Source organism: Rhinopithecus roxellana, chromosome 17 (genome assembly GCF_007565055.1).
Source record: "Rhinopithecus roxellana isolate Shanxi Qingling chromosome 17, ASM756505v1, whole genome shotgun sequence".
Lineage (NCBI taxonomy): Eukaryota > Metazoa > Chordata > Mammalia > Primates > Cercopithecidae > Rhinopithecus > Rhinopithecus roxellana.
The window spans coordinates 79,258,274-79,281,427 of NC_044565.1; the positions used below are offsets into that span (position 1 = coordinate 79,258,274).

Genomic DNA, 23,154 nt, shown 5'->3' on the forward strand with positions numbered 1-23,154 from the left:
AGGCCATTGATAGAAACACATCCAAACAGGGCGAGTCTTCCCTGCTAGACCCTGAATTAAATAGCTGGGTTGAGTGACTGGATCATTTCTATAGCTCCTATTTTTTTTCAGACACTGTCCCTCCGCAAATAGATTTCTTCTTTCTTTTAGGTATCTAACGTTAGAGAGCATAATTCAAAGAAATCAAAAAAGTGAGCTATAGAAAATAAAATAGTCTCTTAATTATCAAGATTGACTCAACAGAGTCACTTTTGACTATTTCATTCCAATGAATACTATCACATGTTTTTCTTCCCGTTTTTGGCCCAAAAGCCATGACTGTGAATAGCTGAGTCAATTCATAGAACAGTATCCTAAAGTGATGATTTGAACTATTTGCCATGTAGATATTTTTTTTTCTTCTTTCTCATTAACTGGTTGGTTGTAGTTGAAAAACAATCACCTCATACTCCTTTGATTTCTGCTTTTTTCAGTTCCAATCCATTCTTTATACTCATTTCCACACATCTTATCTCAGTGGTGACGTTCTTAGTAACTTTGAAACTCTAGCTTATCTGTCTCATCAGATCCCTCAAATCCTGGTCTCCTCTCAGTCTATGGCTAAAACTCATTCCTTCTGATACATGGTTCATTTAATCAAATTTGAAGGACAAATACCTGAACAAAGAGCTCCCTGATCTGACAAGGGTGAAGAGTCATTCTATACATGTGGCAGAGAGGTTTTCAGACAGTTACCACCATCATGTCCTCAATGACGAAAAGATCTCTGCATTCTTTGAGCAGTGGCACCCTGTACCCTCTTGTTCCACAGACTAAACCATCCAGCTACACCTCTGAAATAAAGGATTACCCTAATTTGATCAATTACGGTAAGTGGGCTCCATGGCTTCAGCAATTAAGCATTTTAATTACAAATTATAAATCAAATTACTATCAATCATATAAAACCTTCCATATAGAATGTTTAAAAGGACACATATTTCTGGAAAATTAGACATGAAAATAAACCAACTTTATTGCTTAGATACAATGAAACAGAAAGAAAAGCCAAATTATGTCTTACCCTTCTGGCCCATGTACCCCCGATATACATGGTTCATAATTTACAGTTAGTCTTTTCTTCTGGGCAATTCTATTGACAACGCCTATGTAATTCCCAATGGATAATCCTTCCGGAGAACTGGTTGTTGTCAATGAAAAAGGACTAACTGCCTACAAAGAAAAAAAAAATTCTTGTTTAAGATAAATGACAACAAAGATTTAACCTTTTAAAATGACAACAAAGATTTAACCTTTTAAAAATCATTCTTCTAATAAAATTACTAAATGAGCAATGTGAAAGACAGCTTGGATGTTATATATTTTCCTATTATATTACCTTGAGTAAAAGTGTGACTATCTATGTACCTCTACCAGAAAAAATCTACAAAGATAGATTTTAACAATAGGAAAGAAGTTGCTTTTTCTTGTTTGTCTTTGGAAAGTACTATAACACGTTCTAGCTTGTTATGTTCTTTCTAATCTCAAAAAATGAGGAAAGAGATACTGGATCACAACTTAATGAAAAAGATGAATATAATAGTGTGATTTCTACTATTGCTATCTCTACCTTTTTTTCTTAGTCCAACAAAAAATCTTGTCCAAAGTTTTGCTATTTTATTTTTTTAATTTTTTTGAGTCAGGGTGTCACTTTGTTACCTAGGCTAGAGTGCAGTGGTGCAACCTCAGCTCACTGCAGCCTTGACCTCCTGGTTTCAAGCGATCTTCCTGTCTCAGTCTCACAAGTACCTGGAACTACAAGTATACACCACCACACCCGGGTACTTTTTTTGTACTTTTTGTAGAGACAGGGTTTGGCCATGTTGCCCAGTCTGGTCTCGAACTCCTAAGCTCAAGTTATCTGCCTGCCTCAGACTTCCAAAATGCTAGGATTAGAGGTGTGAGCCACCACACCCAGCTGAGTTTTGCTATTTTATTAATCTTGTCAAAAAACTAGCTTTTGGTTTTATTGATCTTTATTTTTTTTCTTTTTTATTTCTTTTATAGTAATTTCAACCATTGTTATTTTCTTTCTTCTGCTTTTTGGGGGTAAGACGTTCTATTTTTTTTCTAACTTCTTGACTCAATTTTCTACCTCATTAATAATTATAATTTGTAATTTTGCTTGATTTAAAAAAAAAATTTGGTTAGAAGGATATCTTTAAGTAGATTTTTCAAGAAAGAATCTTGAAACCTAAATTTTCCCAAAATTTTCCAAATCTGAGAATGGTCCTCTGTTGTCTAAAATGTAAATGACTTCATGTCTCATTTTATAAGCATTGCTACACTATCTCCTGGTTTATAATGTTGCTGTGCACAGCATGAAACTTTAAAAATATTTATATTTTACATAGTTTTCTTCTCTCTAGATGCTTATAGAATTCTTTCCTCATCTCTGGAGCACAGTACTTTCATAAGAATCAATGTTGGGGCCAGGTGCGGTGGCTCATGCCTGTAATCCCAGCACTTTGGGAGGCCGAGGCAGGTGGATCACGAGGTCAGGAGTTCAAGACCAGTGTGACCAACATAGTGAAACCCTGTCTGTACTAAAAATACCAGAAAATTAGCTGGCCATGGTGGTGGAGGCCTGTAATCTCAGCTACTCGGGAGGCTGAGGCAGAGAATTGCTTGAACACGGGAGGCGGAGGTTGCAGTGAGCAGAGATTGTGCCACTGCACTCCAGCCTAGGCAACAGAGCGAGACTCCGTCTCAAAAATAAAAAATAAAAGAGAAGAAAAGAATCAATGTTGGTCTGGGTGTTTCTAAATTTTCCTATATCTATTAAGTTGTTTTAATCTGTAGCCAAGTCTTTATTTCATAAACATTTTCTGCTGAAATCTCTTCAGATCATTTTCTTCTGTACTATTTACTCTGTTCTTATTTTCAGGGATACCAGTCACATGTATATTGGTTCTCCATTATCTGCTCTCTGTAAACACTTGGCTCTCTATATCCACGGGTTCCAAATCCCTGGATTCACCAATCACAATCAAAAATATTTGAAAAAAAAATGCTGGTTGCATCTGTACTAAATATATTCAGTTTTTTTCCTTGTCATTATTCCCTAAACAATACAGCATAACAACTACTTATAGCTGGCTGTGGTGGCTCATACCTGCAATCCTAGCACTTTGGGAGGCTGAGGTGGGTGGATCGCTTGAGCTCAGGAGTTCAAGACCAGCCTGGACAACATAGTGAGACTCCATCTCTACAAAAAATACAAAAATTGGCCAGGTGTGGTGGCTCGTGCCTGTAGTCCGAGTCAGTTGGGACGCTGAGGTGGGAGGATCACCTGAGCCTGGGGAGACTGAGGCTGCAGTGAGCCTTGATCATGCCACTGCACTCCAGCCTGGGTGACAGTAAGACCCTGTCTCAGAAAACAACAACAACAAAAACTATTTACATAGCATTTACATTGTATTAGAGATATTATAAGTAATCTAGAGATGATCTAAAGGATAATCATGTACTGCATAATGACATTTTGGTCAACAATGGACTGCATATATGACAGTGGTCCCGTAAGATTATAATGGAGCTAAAAAATTACTGTCATCTAGTGAAGTCATAGCCACTGTAATGGCTAATTTTTTGTATTTTTAGTACAGACAGGGTTTCGCCATATTGCCCACGCCAATCTCAAACTCCTGGGTTACAGCACCATGCATTACTCACATGTTTGCAGTGACACTGCTCTAAACAAATCTACTGTGCTAGTCTTATAAAAAAGTCTGGCACATACAATTATGTACAGTACATAATACTGGATAATGATAAGTAACTGTTACTGGTTTATATATTTACTATATTTTTTAATCATTATTTTAGAAGGCACTCTTTCTACTTAAAAAAAAAATGTAAACTGTAAAACAGCCTCAGGCAGGTCCTTCAGTAGGTAATCCAAAAGAAGGAATTGCTACAATAGGAGAGAATAGCTCCATGTATGTTATTGCTCCTGAACACTTTCCAGAGGGACAAAATGTGGAGGTGGAAGACGGTGATGCTGATGATCCTGATGCTGTGTAGGCAGGCTGGTGTGTGTGTATGTGTTGTAATTTTTTTCTTTCTTTTTTTTTGAGACAGGGTCTTGCTCTGTTGCCCAGGCTGGAGTGTAGTCACAAGATCACAGCTCACTGCAGCCGTGACATGATCCTCCTGCCTCGGCTTCCTGAGTAGCTGGAACTACAGGCATGTGCCACCAAGCCCGGCTAGTGTTTTGTATTTTTAGTACAGACAGGGTTTCACCATGTTGCCTAGGCTAATCTCAAACTCCCAAATTCAAGTGATTCACCTACCTTGACTACCAAAGTGCTGGGATTACAGGCATGAACCACCGTGCCCAGCATTTTTTTTTTTTGAGACAGGGTCTCATTCTGTCACCCAGGCTGGAGTACAGTAGCATAATCATGGCTCCTCGACATCCCAAGCATGAAACACTGTGCCCAATCATGTTTTAATTTTTTAACAACAAAGTTTAAAAGTTAAAAAAAAAGAAGTTTAAAATTCTAAAAATAGAAAAAAGTTTATGGAATAAAGACGTAACGAAACAAAATATTTTTGTACAGCCATACTATGTGTTTTTGTTTTTGTTTTTGTTTTGTTTTGTTTTTTGAGATGGAGTCTTGCCCTGTTGCCCAGGCTGGAATGTGGTGGCATGATCTCAGCTCACTGCAACCTCCGCCTCCTGAGTTCAAGCAATTCTCCTGCTTCAGCCTCCCAAGTAGCTGGGATTACAGGCGACCCCCACCACACCCGGCTAATTTTTGTATTTTTAGTAGAGACAGGGTTTCACCGTGTTGACCAGACTGGTCTCAAACTCCTGACCTCAGGTGATCCACCTGCCTCGGCCTCCCGAAGTGCTGGGATTACAGGCATGAGCCACTGCGCCTGGCTGCGGTTGTGTTTTAAGCTAAGTATTATTAGGAAAGAGTCAAAATGTTAAAAATAAGAAGTTTATAAAGTAAAAGAGTTACCGTAGGTTAATTTATTATTGAAGAAAAAAATTTTTAATAAAATGAATGTAGCTTATGTATACAGTGTTTATAAAGTCTATAGTGGTACACAATAATGCCCTAGGCCTTCACATTCACTCACCACCCACTCACTGACTCACTCTGAGAAACTTCCAGTCCTGCAAGCTCTATTTATGCATGGTATGTGCCCTATATGGGTGTACTTTTGCTTGTCTTTTTTTTTTTTTTTTTTTTTGAGACAGGGTCCCCAGGCTGGAGTGCAATGGCACGACCTCAGGCTTGCTGCAACCTCTGTTTCCCGGGTTCAAGCAATTCTCCTGCCTCAGCCTCCCAAGTAGCTGGGATTACAGGTGCCTGCCACCACGCCCAGCTAATTTTTTGTATTTTTAGTAGAGATAGGGTTTCACCATGTTGGCCAGGCTGGTTTTCAACTCCTGACCTCAGGTGATCCACCCGCCTCAGCCTCCCAAAGTGCTAGGATGACAGGTGTGAGCCACCGCGCCCGGCCTTTTGTCTTTTATACTGTATTTTTACTGTACTTTTTCTATATTTAGATATGTGTAGATTCATGAATACTAAATTGTGTTAGGATTGGCTACAGTTTTCAGTACAATAACATGCCGTACAGGTTTGTAGTCTAGGAGCAATAGGCTATACTACATAGCCTAGGTGTGTAGTGGTTACTCCTTTTAGGATTGTGTAAGTACTTCTGTGATGTTTGCCCAATGAGAAAATTGCCTAAGGATGCATTTCTTACAATGTATTCTCCTTGTTAAGCAATGCATAACTGTATATGGGAAGATGCAAATAGGTTATATGCAAATACTATGCCATTTTATATAAAAGACTTGAGCATCAGTGGATTTTGGCATCCACAGGGAGTCCTGGTACCAATTCCCCGCAGACAGTGAGTGACCGCTGTACATCATTCTCCCTATAATCACTTTCATCTCTTTTTCCTCTTTTACTGCACTTCCTCAATTAGATGGAGGGGACTCATCCCAGAACCTGTCAGCTCATTTCCCACTGAACACTTCTTACCTTTCCATATTTGTTTAATTTTAGAGTATTTAACTGCTGCTGACACTCTGAATAACTATTCTCCAGCTTTGCCCACGGTGTCCTGGGTGTGCGGCTCTCACTCAGGGTTTCATAGAAATGAAGATGGGGGGAATGACTGAAACAAACTCTTGAATGTAAGGTAGCGTGTGAATGGCTTTACTATGTATGGAAGTATTTTCTCACAGAGAGAAATAGAAAATGCATTTGCAAGTTCCCATTTACTAGGAAAAAAAGGCAATCACTCACCTTGCTTTCCTTATTAAGTATCTCAACAGCTAATTTGGCTGCAGCATTTTTTGCTTCCTTCTTTGATCTACCTTCAGCTTCTGGAAATTCTCTTCTATCTGATATAACTCGAAAAGTAAACCTGATTACAAAAACAATATTCATAAAATACTATACAACTCATGCACTATCTAAAAACAAGTGCTCTAGTCACCACTACCTCCTATGACTACCTTTGAGGGTTTGAACGTACATTCAATATAGAATTTAAGCAGTCACCCCAAACAGTAAAACAGCATGTCTTGTTGAAGCATGGAAAGGTTTCTACCCTCTCTTCTCTCTGGAGTCATCTGTGGCTCCAAAGTGGTTACCGCTTTATGCCAAGCGGACTCTCACAAAACAAAAGTGTTGACCTCAAAGTTGTGCCAGAGTTGCCATTCCCCTAGTTTACATTTATAAGATCATATCATTGTTTATAGCAACTTACCTCCTATCATGTGGAGGTCCTGTATTAGGCAGTTCTTGATAGCTAAGTTTTATTCCCTGCTTCTGACGGTATTTATTAAGTTGCTCCATGAAGAAACCTGGTGCAAGATCACCAGCCATTTCTTCCAGTATCCTACAATGGAAGAGACATTTGAATGAGTGATGCTCACAGAACATATTTAACCTGAGTTTCCCAATGCAGTTTAGGAGACAGAGGGGTTGGGGAGACTCTCCTTTATAGGACTCATCTCAGTCCCACATAAATGCAGAGACTTTCTTTCAAAACTGTTCTTTCTTTCTCACTCACTGCACAATAAAGTTAATTTCTCCAAATTTTCTACTTTGAAAACTCAACTTGGCCAGGGGTGGTGGCTCACACCTATAAAATCCCAGCATTTTGGGAGGCCAAGGCAGGCGGATCACCTGAGCTCAGGAGTTCAACACCAGCCTGGGCAACATGGCAAAACCCCGTGTCAATTTCAAAATTGTTTTAAAAAATAAAGGAAAGAAAAAAAAAACTCAGCCGGTCAGTGAAAGGGGGTCCTTCTCTTTAACTCTGCCCTGTGCTTCCACTTAGTATCAACTACATGTTTGTCTACCTGCTTAAAAAAGTAAAAAGGCTGCAGGAGTGTAGAATGTTTTATGTTTAGAAGAAAAAAGTTTAGAGTATATGTAATAAGTAAAGTGGAGTGGTAGCACGGGGACAGGCTGGGAAACGGGTAGGCAAGTGTAGCCTGTGTGGATGCGGATCCTGCCCGAAGCCGGGTGGAGGAGAGCTCAAAGTAAGGGTGATCAGCCCGTGACCTAGATTTCTGGACAAAATAAAACAAGGAAAATATGTCAGAATCAAGAATGATGGATCAATGTTCAGTTGGAGTCCAGCTTCGTACTACAAATGAGTGCCATAAAACCTACTATACTCGTCACACAGGTTTTAAGACTTTGCAAGAACTGTCATCAAATAACATGCTTTTACTTCAACTTAGAACTGGAATGACACTTTCTAGGAACAATACAATTTGCTTTAATCACATAAAAATTTATATTGACAGATTTGAGAATTTACAGAAGTCGTGTTGTGACCCATTAACATACACAAAAAACTAGCCCCCCAAAATTTGCATGTAATTGCCTTAGATGATGCCACTTTTCTGAGTGCAAAATTTAAAAGACAGCTTGTACCTGGTTGGAAGCTGTGTCCAAAATGCACGCAGATAATCACAGAAGTGTGGATGTCAATTCTGAAGACCACCAGAGAAGGAAATCTTAGTCAGATGGAAGAATTGTTAAAGCTTTGAGGTCATGACAATTTATAAATCCGGAAGGCAAACTGAATTTGCTCCAGAAACTGGTAAAAGAGAAAAAAGAAGGCTTACAAAAAATGCAACCGCTGGTTCAGACAGACAAGTGATACCAGTGAACACTAAGGTCTACGATAGCCAGGGTCTCCTGATTTTTAGTGGGATGGACCCCTGTGACTGCCTCGATGAAGACTGCTTAGGATGTTTCTACGCTTGTCCTGCCTGCGCTGTCCTGCCTCCAAGTGTGAAGCAGAATGCCGCTGTGACCGCAAGTGGCTGTATGAGCAAACTGAAATTGAAGGAGGAGAAATAATTCATAATAAACATGCTGGATAATCTGTGGTATCAAACTAGGGGGTCTTTAAAGGTCTTTAATTCTAAAATTCTGTTACTCTAAGATACATTTTAAGCTTGACTGTCAAACGACAAAGATTTTAAAACCACCTCAATGTGCACTAATTTTTCATCTTGGGTGCTTTAAGATTCACTATTTCATATAAATTCAGATAGGTTATTTCTCAGTAGTCAGCGTTAAGCCTGTCTGGACCAGTATAAACAAGTAGGGTGTAGGTAGTCCTTGATTTGCATGGTTCCCATGTGCACAAATTTCGGTGACCTAAATTTAGTTTAAACACCAGTTTCCTTACCATGAAGGAAAGGAAACTGGTGTTGTTTAATCCTAGGTTAAAATTGTAGTTAGCACAGTATAACTCTGAGTAATTACGTGAAGTACAAACTTCTCTGCTAGTTCTTCAGTCTACAAATCACGATGTAAATAACAGATACGCTTCATGATCAGTGACTGGTTGTATTACTTCTTTCAAATTCTTCCAGTGGTTGGTCCCTGTGCATCTGTTATTCAGTTCACTCACAGCAGAGCACGTTGTTACGCTGTCTCTTTGTCCTCCACTTGACATTTTATAGAGGTGAACCATTGAAAGAACTGGCCAACAAAGATGAAAGTCCAGCAAAGCAATGAAAAATGGTAACACTGGAAGTGAAATTTGAATCAAACATAAATGGATTTGTAGAAGAAGCCACTGATTACAGGAATGTTGCTCTTGCTGCTGTGCATTCGTAGGAGCTTAGTGAAGGCAAACTTATCAACACAAATAAGAAAAGTGATTGCAATAAAGATAAATATGTCCCAGAGAAAGTGATGGTAAAAAAAACAAAAAAAAACAACAACAACAAAAAAACTTCACACTAAAGAATATTTATTGTGAATACAGAAATACTTCACAACACTGAAACACAAGCAATAAAAGGGTGGAAGCTGACCCAAACTTAAAAGGAGTATGACAGTTTACTATGAATAGAAAAGATGCTTACTCAGTATCATAAGTTACTTGGCAGAAAAAAAGGCAATCTCTATTCAAACTACTTTTCACAATGAAATAAAACACTTTAATTCACACTGCACTAAATATTTTTAAACTTTTTTGCATTTTTTTCTACATTTACAACTGATCTTAAGAGTTTTTAATATTTTAGCAGAATTTTAAAGGTCATGGAACAATCATCATTTTCCCCATTGATTATTAAGGTTGCTTTGCACGGCCATTTTTCTGGTCCCACAGTACCATGCAATATGAGGACCGCTTGTAGCTAAGAGCAATGCGTGCTTCAGGGAAAACTGATTTTCATAGAACTGACTAGTTGAGTGCTAAACTATTTTGGAAACGCTCTACATATCTAAGTGCTAAAATATATTTCTCTTCTCCCCAATGATTCTTCAAATAAAAAAGTTTTAATACTAAAAAAAAATAAGTGTATGAAATCATGAAGGATTTAACTGTATGGACATAGATTTCCCTATGACATCTCAAAAATCTCCCCTCTGAATTTTGCAGAAATCAATTTTAGGACAATTTAACCACTGAGTAAATTAAGACCTCTGTTGATAGGTCTCACTGGACCAAGTCTATAGCAATGATTTAAATTATCGACAAAATTTAGAGGATATAAAATATAAATGTACAAGCCAAAACTATAAAACTCTTCGAAGAAAATACGGGGTAGATCTTCATGACTTTGGATTTGGTGATAAAATGTTAGATATGACAGCAAGAGCACAAGCAACAAAAGAAAACAGAGATAAATTGGGCTTCATCAAAATTAAAAACTTTTCTGTATCAAAGGACACTATGAAGAAAATAAAATGACAATCTATAGAATAGAGTATTTGCAAATCATATCTGATGAGGGTCTAGTAGCCAGATAGATAAAAATTCTTACAGCTCAACACAAAAAGACAAACCACCCAATTAAAAAATAGGCAAAGGGACTTGAACAGACATCTCTCCAAAGAAAATATGTAAATGGCCAATAAGCACATGAAAAGATACTCAACATCATGGGTCATTAAAGAAATGGAATTCAAAACCACAACTAAATACCGTTTCGCACCCACTAGTATGGCAATAATAATAATAATCAGGAAATAATAATAAAAAAAATCAGTGTTGGTGAGGACATGGAGAAACTGGACCCCTCAAACATTGCTGATAGGAATGTAAAACAATACAGTTGCTGGGGTTCCTCTAGAAGGTAAACTTTGAATTATCATAAAACCCAGCAATTCCATTCCTAGGTATTTCAAAGAATTGGAAAACAGGTTTTCAAACAAATACTTAGACAGGAATGTACATAGCAGCACTGTTAACAATAGCCAAAAGGTGGAAACAAACCAAGTGTCCATCAATGGATAAATGGCGAACAAAATGTGAAATATAGCTACGCAGTGGAATATTATTCAGTCACAAAAGAAATGAAGTACTGATACATGCTACAACATGGATAAATCTCAAAAACATTATGCAAAATGAAAAATCCAGACATAAAAGTTCACATATATTGTATGATTCCCATTTATATGAAACTTCCAGAATAGGTAAATCCATAAAGACAGAAATCAGATCCTGTAAAACTGTTCATTCTTCTTGGAAAGCTCTTTTGATCTTCTTTCTTCCAGGGCCACTCTTTCTGTTTTTTGTTTTTGAGACAGGGCCTCACTCTGTTGCCCAGGCTGGAGTGCAGTGGCATGATCTCAGTTCACTGCATCATCTGCCTCCCAGGTTCAAGCAATCTTCCTGCTGCAGCCTCTCAAGTAGCTGGGACTATGGGACTACAGGTGCCCACCACCATGCTAAATTTTGTATTTTTGAGGTTTCCCTGTGTTGGCCAGGCCGGTCTCCAACTCCTGAGCTCCAGTATCCACCGGCCTCAGCCTCCCAAAGTGCTGGGATTACAGGTGTGGGCCACCACGCCTGGCTGGGCCACTCTTTTTAACACACCTTAATCTTTGTAGGCTCTAAATGCTGGCATGGTCCAACAAGCCTCTTCTCTTCACTCTATACTTTCTCCTTAAGGTGATTTCTTTCATGTCCATGATTTCAATGATCATCTATATGCCATTACCTCTAAAATTTACATATTCCTTATGAACCGCTTTGAGTTCCAGATCTCTCTATCCAAATTCTCCACTTGAACGTCCTGAACGAACTTTAAACTCAAAATATCCTGTACTGCATTTATGATCTTCTCCCAAGATGGTTTGAAGTTTCCTTTCACAGGAAATGACTCCACCATCTATCCAAGTCTGAAAGCCATGAATCTGGGAGGCATCCTTGACATTTCCTCTCCCTGCCTTCTAATCTATAACTAAGTCCTATCATCAAAATCTTTCTACTTCTCAAAGATGTCTACACTTACCATCCTAGTTCAAGTCACCACCACCTCATTCCTGGATTGCTGTGAGAATCTCAGAACCAGTCCCGACAGCTACTTCAATTCCTTCTCTACCCTGCAACTATTGTGATTTTTTTTTTAATGTTTTAAAATTGTGATAAAATATACATAACATGAAATGTATTCTTTTTCAATGTATTAATTCCCTGCCTTTAAGTACATTCACAGTGTTGTGTAGCTACCACCACATCCACATCCAGAACTCTTAATCTTTCCAAATAGAAAGTCTGTACCCATTAAACAGTAACTCCCCATTTCCCAGTCCTTTCAGTCTCTGCTAACCTCTTTTGTTTGTTTTTGAGACAGGGTCTCGCTCTGTTGCCCAGGCTGGAGTGCAGTGGTGTGATCACAGCTTACTGCAGCCTTAAACTCCTGGGCTCAAGCGATCCTCCCACCTCAGCCTCCCAAGTAGCTGGGACCATAGGCGTGGGAACCATGCCTGGTTAATTTTTTATATTTTCTAATCTCTTTTCTGTCTCTATAAATTTGCCTGTTCTAGGTACCTCAGATAAGTGGACTCAAACAGTATTTGTCCTTTTGTGTCTGGTTATTTCACTTAGCATAATGTCTTCAAGGTTCATCTATGTTGTAGTATATGTCAGAATTTCTTTCCTTTTCAAGACTGAATAATATTCCGTTGTGTGTATATGCTACATTTTGTTTATCCATTCGTTTATGAATGGACACTGGTTATTTCAACCTTTTGGCCATCATGAATCATGCTGCTGTGAACGTTGGTATAAATATATCTGTTTAAGTCCCTACTTCTGAATATTAGTGGTATATACCTATAAGTGGAATTGAATCACATGGTAATTCTGTTTAACTTTGTGATGAACCATCAAATTGTTTTCCACAGTGGCTACACCCATGTTACATTTCTACCAGCAATGCACAAGGGTTCTAATTTCTCCACATCCTCACCATCACTTGTTATTATCTGTTTTCTTTTTTAATACAGACACATCATGATCTTTTTAAAACATCAATTCAGCGGCCAGGTGCGGTGGCTCATGCCTGTAATCCCAGCACTTTGGGAGGCCAAGGCGGGTGGATCACCTGAGGTCGGGAGTTCAAAACCAGCCTGACCAACATGGAGAAATCCTGTTTCTACTAAAAAATACAAAATTAGCCGGGGCGGTGGCACATGCCTGTAATCCCAGCTACTCGGGAGGCTGAGGCAGGAGAATCGCTTGAACCCAGGAAGGCGGAGGTTGTGTTCAGCCGAGATCACACCATTACACTCCAGCCTGGGCAACAAGAGTGAAACTCCATCTCAAAACACACACACACACACACACACACACACACACACACACACATCAGTTCAATCATGCAGTCTCCACAAGCCACTGAGATTGTTTTTGTCGAGGTTACCAATGGCTTCCCCATCACTAAATCCAGTAGTCAGTTCTCAGTCCTTCTCTACTCGACCTACAACCAGCATTTGATGTGTTGATGTGGTTGCACATCCTCTTCTCCCTCCTCTCCCTGTCTTATCTTGGACTTTTAAGACACCCACTCTCCTGGTTTTCTTCGTTTGAGACAGAGTTTCACTCTTGTTGCCCAGGCTAGAGTGTGATGGTGGCATCTTGGCTCACTGCAACCTCTGCCTCCCAGGTTCAAGCAATTCTCCTGCCTCAGCATTCCAAGTAGCTGGGAATACAGGCATCCACCACCACACCCGGCTAATTTTTTTGTATTTTTAGTAGAGATGGGGTTTCCCCATTGTTGGCCAGGCTGGTCTCGAACTCCTAATCTCAGATGATCCGCCCGCCTTGGCCTCCCAAAATGCTGCGATTACAGGCATGAGCCACAGCACCTGGCCTTGGTTTTCTTATGTTCTCACAAGCTACTCCTTTTCTGGTTCCTCTTCAACTTCCTTTCTTCCATTTATTTTTTTTTAAGCTTTCCTATGGTGCTAACTTCCCCTTTTCTAGATATTCCAGCATCACTGGGCCTGGTCCTTAGACTTGCTCTTTTCTACTTAGACTCACTCCCCTGGTGATCACCTCTGGGTTTGTGGTTTTAAATTCCACAGACACAATGATGGTTCTCAAAAGCATGCCTCCACCATGGACTCTCTCCTGAACTCCTAACTGCCTCCGTCCAACCTGCTCCCTGCTAAAATGCCCTTGACTCTACTCCTTCTGCTCTCTTGGCCTGGTCAATTTCTACTTCCTACAGATTTCAGCTCAAAATCCCAGACACTCCTTCCTAGGCTCTTCCACAGTGCTCATCCCCTTTGTTAAAATCGCCTATTTAATAAGCTCTATTTTCCAAAATAGAGCCTGAATTACTAGAGGTAAGGGACCAGGCTCAATAATGAATGAATGAGTACCAAAATATCTCCAGATACCCCATCCAGGACTTGTCACCTGCTGTCCTCTACATGTATAGTGCAATATCTGCATTCTCTCTGTACCTATCAATCTCCACTCATCAATCAGGATCAAAACAGCCTTCTTTGATGCTGGAGGGTCAGCTAGTATGGGCTTGCCACTCCACCTTGCCCAACCTTCATCACAGCCCTGACTGCTTTTTAAACTAATTAGTGAGTTATTTGGGGAGCAGATTCTACATTTTATTCACTCATCTGGAAGAAACCTCCATCATAATCACTAAAAAATTATATTTGTCCATCTTACTAATGCCCAGACATTACTTCGGCTATGCCTCCACTCAATTCCAGCAGACTACAGTCGCCCTGCAGGCTTAGCCCCCTCCAGGGCCAGCACATTGCTTCACATAGATCATTCCTTCAACTAGCATCTGATTAATAAATGAATAAACGGCAGGGGGTGGTGGCTCACATCTGTAATCCCAGCACTTTGGGAGGCCGAGGTGGATGGATCACCTGGCCAACATGGGGAAACCCCGTCTTTACTAAAAATACAAAAATTAGCTGGGCATGGTGGTGCATGCCTGTAATCCCAGCTACTCAGGTGGCTGAAGGAGGAGAATCACTTGAAGCCTGGAGGCAGAATTGCAGTGAGCTGAGACTGCACCACTGCACTCCAGCCTGGGCAACAGAGCAAGACTCCATCTAAAATAAATACACAAATAAACAAACAAACTATAGGTCAAGTATTCAGGATCCCCAGGTTCAAATAAGCAAACTGAAAAACAATAGCATAATCTGCCCAAGATTCTAAATTTCTAAGTGACACCAGAGAGCCTGTCTTTTACCTTCCATCTGGCATGGCATTTTTAGTACTAAAGAAAACATGGGGCCATGTAATCCTCATGCCTGTAATCCCAGCACTTTGGGAGGCTGAGGCAGGTGGATCACCTGACATCAGGAGTTCAAGACCAGCCTGGCCAACATGATGAAATATACTAAAAATATAAAAATTAGCTTGGTGTGGTAGTGGGTGCCTGTAATCCCAGCTACTCAGGAGGCTGAGGCAGGAGTGAAAGAGATCAAACACATTCACACATTCCTCAGCCCTGGGCCCAGCACAAACACATTCCTCCATATATCTCAACTTCCTGAGCCCAGCACAAACACAAACACATTCCTCCATATATCTCAACTTTGGAAAAACACCACCTGGAGAGTCCCCTGATAAAGGTCATGAGTGTTTGAAAGAGTAACTGAAACTCCCAGAAGGCGGGAACCAATCATAAACGGCCAAATCGCCTTGTTCAAATGTCAGCCAATCCCAAACCTGTATTGCATAAAATACCCTGTGACTCTGTGCCTGTTTACTGCTGACTATATAACGCTGTCTCAAACCCAGCCGGGGGTTCTCGAACAGTTTTTAGTCAGGAGTCCAGGTTCGAACTTGTATTAAAGATCCTTGCCGTTTGGCTTTGACCTCGGATTCTGGTGGTCTTCTTTGGGGAATTAAAGGACTGGGGCACAACATCTGGGGGCTCGTCCGGGATTTCCCCCAAGCCCACCAGACCCCAGGTCAATGGATCATCACTGATCAGTAAGTGAGCCGGCTTTGTCTCTGTTCGTCTTTGCCTCTCTAAGGAATCCCGCAGGATCTGTACTGAGGTTGGTACAGTCTTGGCGGACGCGCTATAAGACAGCCACCAGGGACCGGTAGGAGACGTCCTCCAGTGCCCATCGGGGGCCTCTGTATTCTGTTGGCCCGTCTGACTCTGATCGGGAATTAAACCCGAGAGGCGCTTGCGGAACTGTTGTCTGTTGTTGCTGTTGTAAACTGTTACTTGTTTAGAACTCACTTTCACTTTTCAGGAGCCACTGGACGAGACAAAAGTTACTTCAAATCCCGTTACTGATATTTCTCTGTATCCCTTTATCTACCTCCAGGGGTTCCTGAAATAGGCGGCGCCCAGAGTACTCCACTCTCCCTCTTTTTAAATAACTTTAAAGATGTCAAAGCTAAGGGCTATGACCTTAGTGTAGAGCTAAAGAAAAGGAAATTGATAACTTTCTGCCACTCAGAATGGCCCGCTTTCGGCGTAGGGTGGCCTCCCGAGGGAACATTTTGCCTCCCTATTATCACTAAGGTCAAAACTAAAATCTTCCTACCAGGACGTTCGGGGCATCCTGATCAGATCCCCTACATCTTGGTATGGCAAGAACTTGTAGAAGATCCGCTACCTTGGCTGATCCCTTTCGTGCTAGCCCCTGAGCCCTGTAAGGCATTAGTTACGCGGCCTGCGGAAAATTCCCAGAGACAAAAGATCCCATCTGCCCCTCCTGCCCCTGTGTTGTCTGACAGCCAAGACCCCCTGTCGTTAGAACCCCCACCTTACACACACCCCGGCCCTCAGCTCCAGGCTCCGCTGGCTGCTTCCTCGAGAGAACCGAAAACCGAGAAGCCGCTGCAGCACCAGCAGTAGTGGGAAGCGAAAGCAGTCCTGGGGGGGCCGGCGGGACGGACGCGCGGCCGTGCCCAACGCGAACAGGCTTCGTGGCCCCCCGACTCCACTACAGCGCTACCCCTCAGGGAAATAGGACCCCCCAATGATACTGGGCTCTCCCGCCTCCAGTATTGGCCCTTCTCCACTAGTGATCTGTATAATTGGAAATCCCAGAATGCCTGGTTCTCAGACAACCCTAAGGACCTAACATCATTATTAGACAGTGTTATGTTTACCCATCAGCCTACTTAAGACGACTGTCAGCAACTCCTCCGGATTCTATTCACCACGGAGGAGCGAGAAAGGATACAGGTTGAGGCCAGAAAACTGGTTCCCGGAGATGACGGCCAACCGACTGCCAATTCTGACCTCATCAATGCAGCTTTCCCTCTGACCAGACCTAGATAGGATTACAACACGGCAGAAGGTAGGGGACAACTGCTCATTTACCACCAGACTCTAATGGCAGGTCTCCGGGCGGCAGCTCGCAAGCCCACTAATTTAGCTAAAGTGTATTCTGTGTTGCAAGGAAAGACAGAAAGCCCTACCGTTTATCTAGAAAGGTTGATGGAAGCTTTCAGACAGTTTACCCCTATGGACCCAGAAGCACCTGAGAATCAGGCAGCGGTAGTGATGTCCTTTGTAAACCAGGCAGCACCAGATATTAAGAACAAGTTACAAAAACTAGAAGATTTAGAAGGAAAACAGGTGCAGGATCTCCTCCGCATTGCCAGTAAGGTATACAACAATAGGGATGCCCCAGAAGAAAGGCAGTTAAAAGCTACCAAAAAGATGACCAGGGTCCTGGTGGCTGCCTTCCCTCAAGCAGAGAAAAACCAAAGAAAAAAACAAGCACAAGGCCCTAAGCAAAAGTTAGAAAAAGATCAGTGTGCTTACTGTAAAGAACATGGCCACTGGATTAAAGACTGCCCAAAGAAAAAGAGGCAGTTGGACTCAGGGTTGCGAAAACCTACCCCCATACTTGTTACCCAGGATTCCGACTAGAAGGAACAGGGTTCGGAATCCCTCCCCGAACCCAGGGTAACTCTACAAGTGGAGAGGTCCCCAGTCCACTTCTTAGTCAATACCGGGGCGCAACACTCAGTTTTGACCAAGCCGTATAGAAAACTGTCTGAAAATTCATCTTAGGTACAAGGAGCCACAGGAATTAAAAAATATCCTTGGACAACTCAGAGGACCTTAGACTTAGGAACAGGAAAGGTGTCTCACTCCTTCCTAGTTATTCCCGAGAGCCCTTGCCCCTTGTTGAGGAGAGATCTATTAACAAAAATAGGAGCCCAAATTCACTTCCAGTCAGGGGGTCCCAAAGTGACTGACTCTCAAAACAAGCCAATATCCATCCTCACTATCACCTTGGAGGATGAATATAGACTCCATCAGGAGCAAGTGCCTTCTGATCAAGATATCAACTCCTGGCTCCAGCGTTTCCTGGAAACATGGGCAGAAACCGGGGGCTTAGGGCTGGCAAAACACCGCCCCGCCATATTTGTTGAAATTAAGCCTGGGACAGACCCCATTCCGGTTCGGCAGTACCCAATGCCCCTAGAGGCCAAAGAAGGAATTACGCCCCACATCCACTGGCTTCTAGACCAAGGAGTTCTATGCGCCTGCCACTCGCCATAGAACACTCTGTTGTTACCTGTCCGTAAACCTAATAGTAAAGACTATAGGCCGGTGCAAGATTTAAGAGAAGTCAACAAAAGAGTCATGGACATACACCCCACCGTACCCAACCCATATACCCTCTTAAGTACTTTGAACCCTGAAAAACAGTGGTATACTGTCCTTGATTTAAAAGATGCTTTTTTTCAGCCTACCCTTGGCTTCCAAAAGTCAAGAGCTTTTTGCATTTGAATAGACAGGCCCCGAGAGGGGTATAAACGGCCAGCTAACATGGACCAGATTGCCACAGGGATTCAAGAACTCGCCAACCCTGCTCGACGAAGCCCTCCACGAAGATCTGGGTGAGTACCGACGGCAACACCCTGAAATAACTCTTTTGCAGTATGTTGATGATCTTTTAGTAGCGGCCAAATCCCCGGAAGCCTGTGTTCAAGGAACCGAAGACCTCCTAAAGACTTTAGGGAAGCTAGGCTACCGGGCCTCAGCAAAAAAGGCTCAAATCTGCAAATTAGAGGTAACCTATCTAGGATACCTGTTAAAAGGGGGGCAACGTTAGTTAACCAGTGCCCGGAAAGAGACAGTCCTACATATCCCTAGACCCCAATCAACGCAACAAGTAAGAGAATTCCTGGGGTCGGCAGGGTTCTGTAGGTTATAGATACCCAGGTTTGCAGAGTTAGCCAAGCCCCTATACCAAGCAACAAAGGAACAGCAGCCCTTCAATTGGACGGAAGAGGCTGAGTTGGCCTTCCAACAGATCAAAACCGCTCTGTTATCAGCCCCCGCGCTAAGACTCCCTGATGTCTCCAAGCCCTTCCACTTATACGTAGACGAAAGCAGGGGCGTTGCCAAAGCGGTATTAACTCAGTATTTAGGCCCCTGGCAGAGGCCAGTTGCCTACCTGTCAAAAAGATTGGACCCCGTAGCCGCAGGATGGCCGCCCTGCCTCCGAATAATCGTGGCAACCGCCCTGATGGTGCAGGATGCTGATAAGCTTATCATAGGACAGGAGCTACAGGTCACTACTCCACATGCCATTGAAGGCGCTCTCAGACAGCCGCCTGATCGATGGATTAGCAATGCCCGGCTCACCCACTACCAGGGGCTACTGCTAAACCCCCTCAGGATAACTTTCCTGCCCCCAACGACACTAAACCCAGCGACACTATTGCCAAATCCAGACTTAGAAACACCGTTCCATGACTGCTCCAAGATACTGGCCCAGGTACACAGAGCCAGGGAAGACCTACAAGACCACCCACTACCCGACGCCAATCTCATCTGGTTCACCGATGGAAGCAGTTTTGTCCACCAAGGACAGAGGTATGCAGGAGCGGCAGTAACTTCGGAAACTGAGGTAATTTGGGCCGAGCCATTACCCCCCAGGACGTCGGCACAAAAAGCCGAGCTTATAGCACTCACCCAGGCCCTTACATTAGGAGCAAACCACAAGCTGACAGTTTACACTGACAGCCGGTATGCTTTTGCCACAGCACATGTGCACGGGGCTATTTACAGGGAAAGAGGTTTGCTCACAGCAGAAGGAAAGGACATTAGAAATAAAAAAGAAATCCTTGATTTATTAGCAGCCCTGTGGAGGCCAAAGAAACTGGCCATCGTGCATTGCCCAGGACACCAGAAACCAGTCAGTCCAGTCGCCCGGGGCAATAACCTAGCGGACTCCACTGCCAAAGAAATTGCAAAAGCTCTCGATCGGCTCCTTGCACTCCAACTCCCTGACCCAGGATCTCGAGATTTACCCTATAACCCTGAATACTCAGAAGAAGACCTATGGTGGATAGACAAGCTCCCAATGAAACAGATTCGAGATGGATGGTGGACGGATACATGTGGCAACATCGTCCTATCTGAAAGGCTGGGGCAGCAAGTGCTAGAACGTATCCACAGGTCCACTCACTTAGGGGCCCAAAGGATGATAGACTTAATCAGACACACCAAGCTTAAAATTAGGCATGTGGCTGAAAAGGCCGGCAAGATAGCTGCAAACTGCAAGGTTTGTCTACTCAACAATGCTTACAGTCAGTCCCAAACTGTTAGGACGAGGTTAAGAAAGACCAAGCCTGGAGTCTATTAGGAAGTGGATTTCACTGAGGTTAAACCAAGTAAATATAGGTACCGATACTTATTAGTCTTCATAGATACTTTTTCAGGATGGACTGAGGCATTCCCAACCAAATGCGAGACTGCACAGGTTGTTGTAAAGAAAATTTTAGAAGAAATCCTCCCCAGGTATGGCTTTCCTGTCCAGATAAGGTCTGACAATGGACCGGCTTTCGTCGCTAAGATAAGTCAGGACCTGGCTTCCATCCTTAGGGCTGATTAGAAATTACATTGTACTTACCGACCCCAAAGTTCAGGACAGGTAGAAAGAATGAATCGGACCCTAAAAGAGACCTTAACGAAATTGACCATGGAGACTGGCGCTAATTAGGTAGTCTTACTCCCCTACGCTCTGTTTAAGGCTCGTAACACCCCCTATAGGTTAAAACTTACCCCATATGAGATCATGTATGGTCACCCCCCACCTATAATTCCCAGCTTAAAAAGTGACCTGTTGAACCCAGACTTAGAAAGTGTTTCTGAGTTCTTATTTTCCCTGCAAGCTCTACAGAGAGTCCAGGAGGAAGTGTGGCCTCGACTGCGAGAATTGTATGAGTCTGGACCCTCGCCTACACCTCATTCACATCAACCAGGAGATTAGGTCTTAGTCAAGCGGCATCGGCAAGAAAGCTTAGAGCCATGGTGGAAAGGACCATTCCAGGTACTCCTAACCACCCCTACCGCTCTCAAGGTTGAAGGCATTGCGTCGTGGATCCATCACACCCACGTCAGGCCGGTGAACCCAGCGGCAGATCTCCTCCAGCAAGGCGTGGAGACGCCAGGGACCGCAGATACTTAGACAATAGATCGAACTAAGGACAATCCTTTGAAGCTGACACTGCGCCGGCGCCGCAACCCACTGTAACTATGTTAGCTTTCTTTGTGACTTTGTGCCTCCTGCGCCTATCCTCCTCGCTCACTGCAAATCCAGCTACTAACCCCTTTGTTTAGAAGTTCTGGCTCTATGAGAACCAAACCCACCCAGGAGAAACCCCCCAAGCTGGCAAATTGCTAGCTAGTGCAGATTGCCCCCCCTCTGGATGTAGTACCCCAATTTACCTCAACTTCACTAGGTTTCAGGTTGCCAAACCGGCATTACCCACGATCTGCTTCGAATTTGATCAGGCCCAACACAACTGTAAAAATTATTAGAAGCAAATGAGTGCAGGATGCCCCTATAGCTACTGTAAAACCCACTCAGTCAGAGAGTGGACACAAACCGGGTGGAACTTCTATCACGGTGCAGGCACCTATACTTGGATAATTAAAGACCCATGGGATTCCTGGTGGACCTCGCCACAGCATGAGGCTGTCTTACTATTCCTCCACCAGTACTTGGCCCAGTAGTCACTTATATCTATAGCGCAGCCTAGTCCAAGTCCAGTCCCTAGTCCATGGAAACATCCACCAACAGGAAGAAAAACTGTTACAGGACCTACGTCCCTTTTCATGGCTAACCCTACTGCAGGAGGGGCTAATGGTCGCCAACCTTACGGGCCTAGGCGACTTGTCTTCTTGCTTTATGTGTGCAGCTCTAAGGCGTCCGCCACTGACTGCTGTCCCCCTGTCTACCTCACCCAGCAACCAAACTGTAAAACCCTCGTCTGCTGCTCCGGTGTCCAATGTCCTCCTATACCGTAATCCAAACCAAGAAAAGCTCCCCTACTGCTATTCGGCTACCAACTCCAGTCTCTGTAACCACACAGCTGCCCTCCCTAGTACCCCGTTGTATGCCCCACCTAGCATATTTTTCTGGTGCAATGGTACACTGTTTAAAAATTTGTCTGGGGAGTCTCCTGACGGATGGATATGCCTCCCTGTCACTCTGGTTCCCCGGCTAACTTTACTGACACCAGCTGAGTTCCTGGGCTGGACAAGTGCCGTCTTTGACGAGGCCCTTAGACATAAACAGGCAGTGTTCCTACCCCTTGTCGCTGGAATCTCCCTTTCCACATCCCTTATCGCAGCTGAGTTGGCGGGGGGGGGGGCACTAGGCCACTCAATAGTGGAAAATGACAAGCTGTTCCAGCAATTCTCCGTCGCAATGGAAGCGTCGGCTGAATCCCTTGCCTCCCTCCAGCGGCAACTCACCTCTCTAGCACAAGTAACCCTCCAAAATCGGAGAGCTTTAGATTTACTCACCGCTGAAAAAGGAGGCACCTGTATGTTCCTCAAAGAAGAGTGCTGTTTTTATATAAATGAGTTGGGGCTAGTGGAAAGTCGGGTACAACAGTTACACAAGTTAAGCCTAGAAATGAAAAGGCAGCAGTTTGCCTCAGCCGCTAATAACTGGTGGAACTCTTCCATGTTCTCTCTCCTAGCCCCCTTCATTAGGCCACTGATAACCCTCTTGCTCCTGCTCACAATAGAACCATGCGTTATTAATAAAATATTGCAATTTGTTAGAGAAAGGTTCAACACCATCCAACTTATGGTTCTCCGCACCCAATATCAACCCCTAGACCTCAGGGGCGCAGAAGAAGCAGAGATAACCTTATAAGGATCCAAGATTAGACCCTCAGTCTCCTGAGAAAGGGGGGAATGAAAGAGATCAAACACATTCACACATTCCTCAGCCCTGGGCCCAGCACAAACACATTCCTCCATATATCTCAACTTCCTGAGCCCAGCACAAACACAAACACATTCCTCCATATATCTCAACTTTGGAAAAACACCACCTGGAGAGTCCCCTGATAAAGGTCATGAGT

General features: G+C 43.0%; 1 protein-coding gene and 1 pseudogene across 3 annotated transcripts in view; one reads left to right on the top strand and one right to left on the bottom strand.

Annotated features, from left to right (window-relative positions):
• Nucleotides 1–23,154, bottom strand: part of EIF2AK2 (eukaryotic translation initiation factor 2 alpha kinase 2) — a 63,559-nt gene that overhangs the window by 38,313 nt on the left and 2,092 nt on the right. For 2 of the 3 annotated variants that reach the window (XM_030921646.1, XM_010373136.2), the window contains exons 2-5: nucleotides 7,968–8,133; nucleotides 6,787–6,918; nucleotides 6,321–6,441; nucleotides 1,064–1,212 (exon numbers count right to left, since the gene is read on the bottom strand). In XM_030921646.1, the coding sequence (XP_030777506.1) occupies nucleotides 1,064–1,212; nucleotides 6,321–6,441; nucleotides 6,787–6,905 (389 nt within the window). In that variant the 5' untranslated portion in view covers nucleotides 6,906–6,918; nucleotides 7,968–8,133. Of the gene's footprint in view, nucleotides 1–1,063; nucleotides 1,213–6,320; nucleotides 6,442–6,786; nucleotides 6,919–7,967; nucleotides 8,137–23,154 lie in introns of those variants that run through there. The other variant, XM_030921645.1, reaches the window with a different exon arrangement.
• On the top strand, nucleotides 7,638–8,422 carry LOC115894338 (annotated as a pseudogene).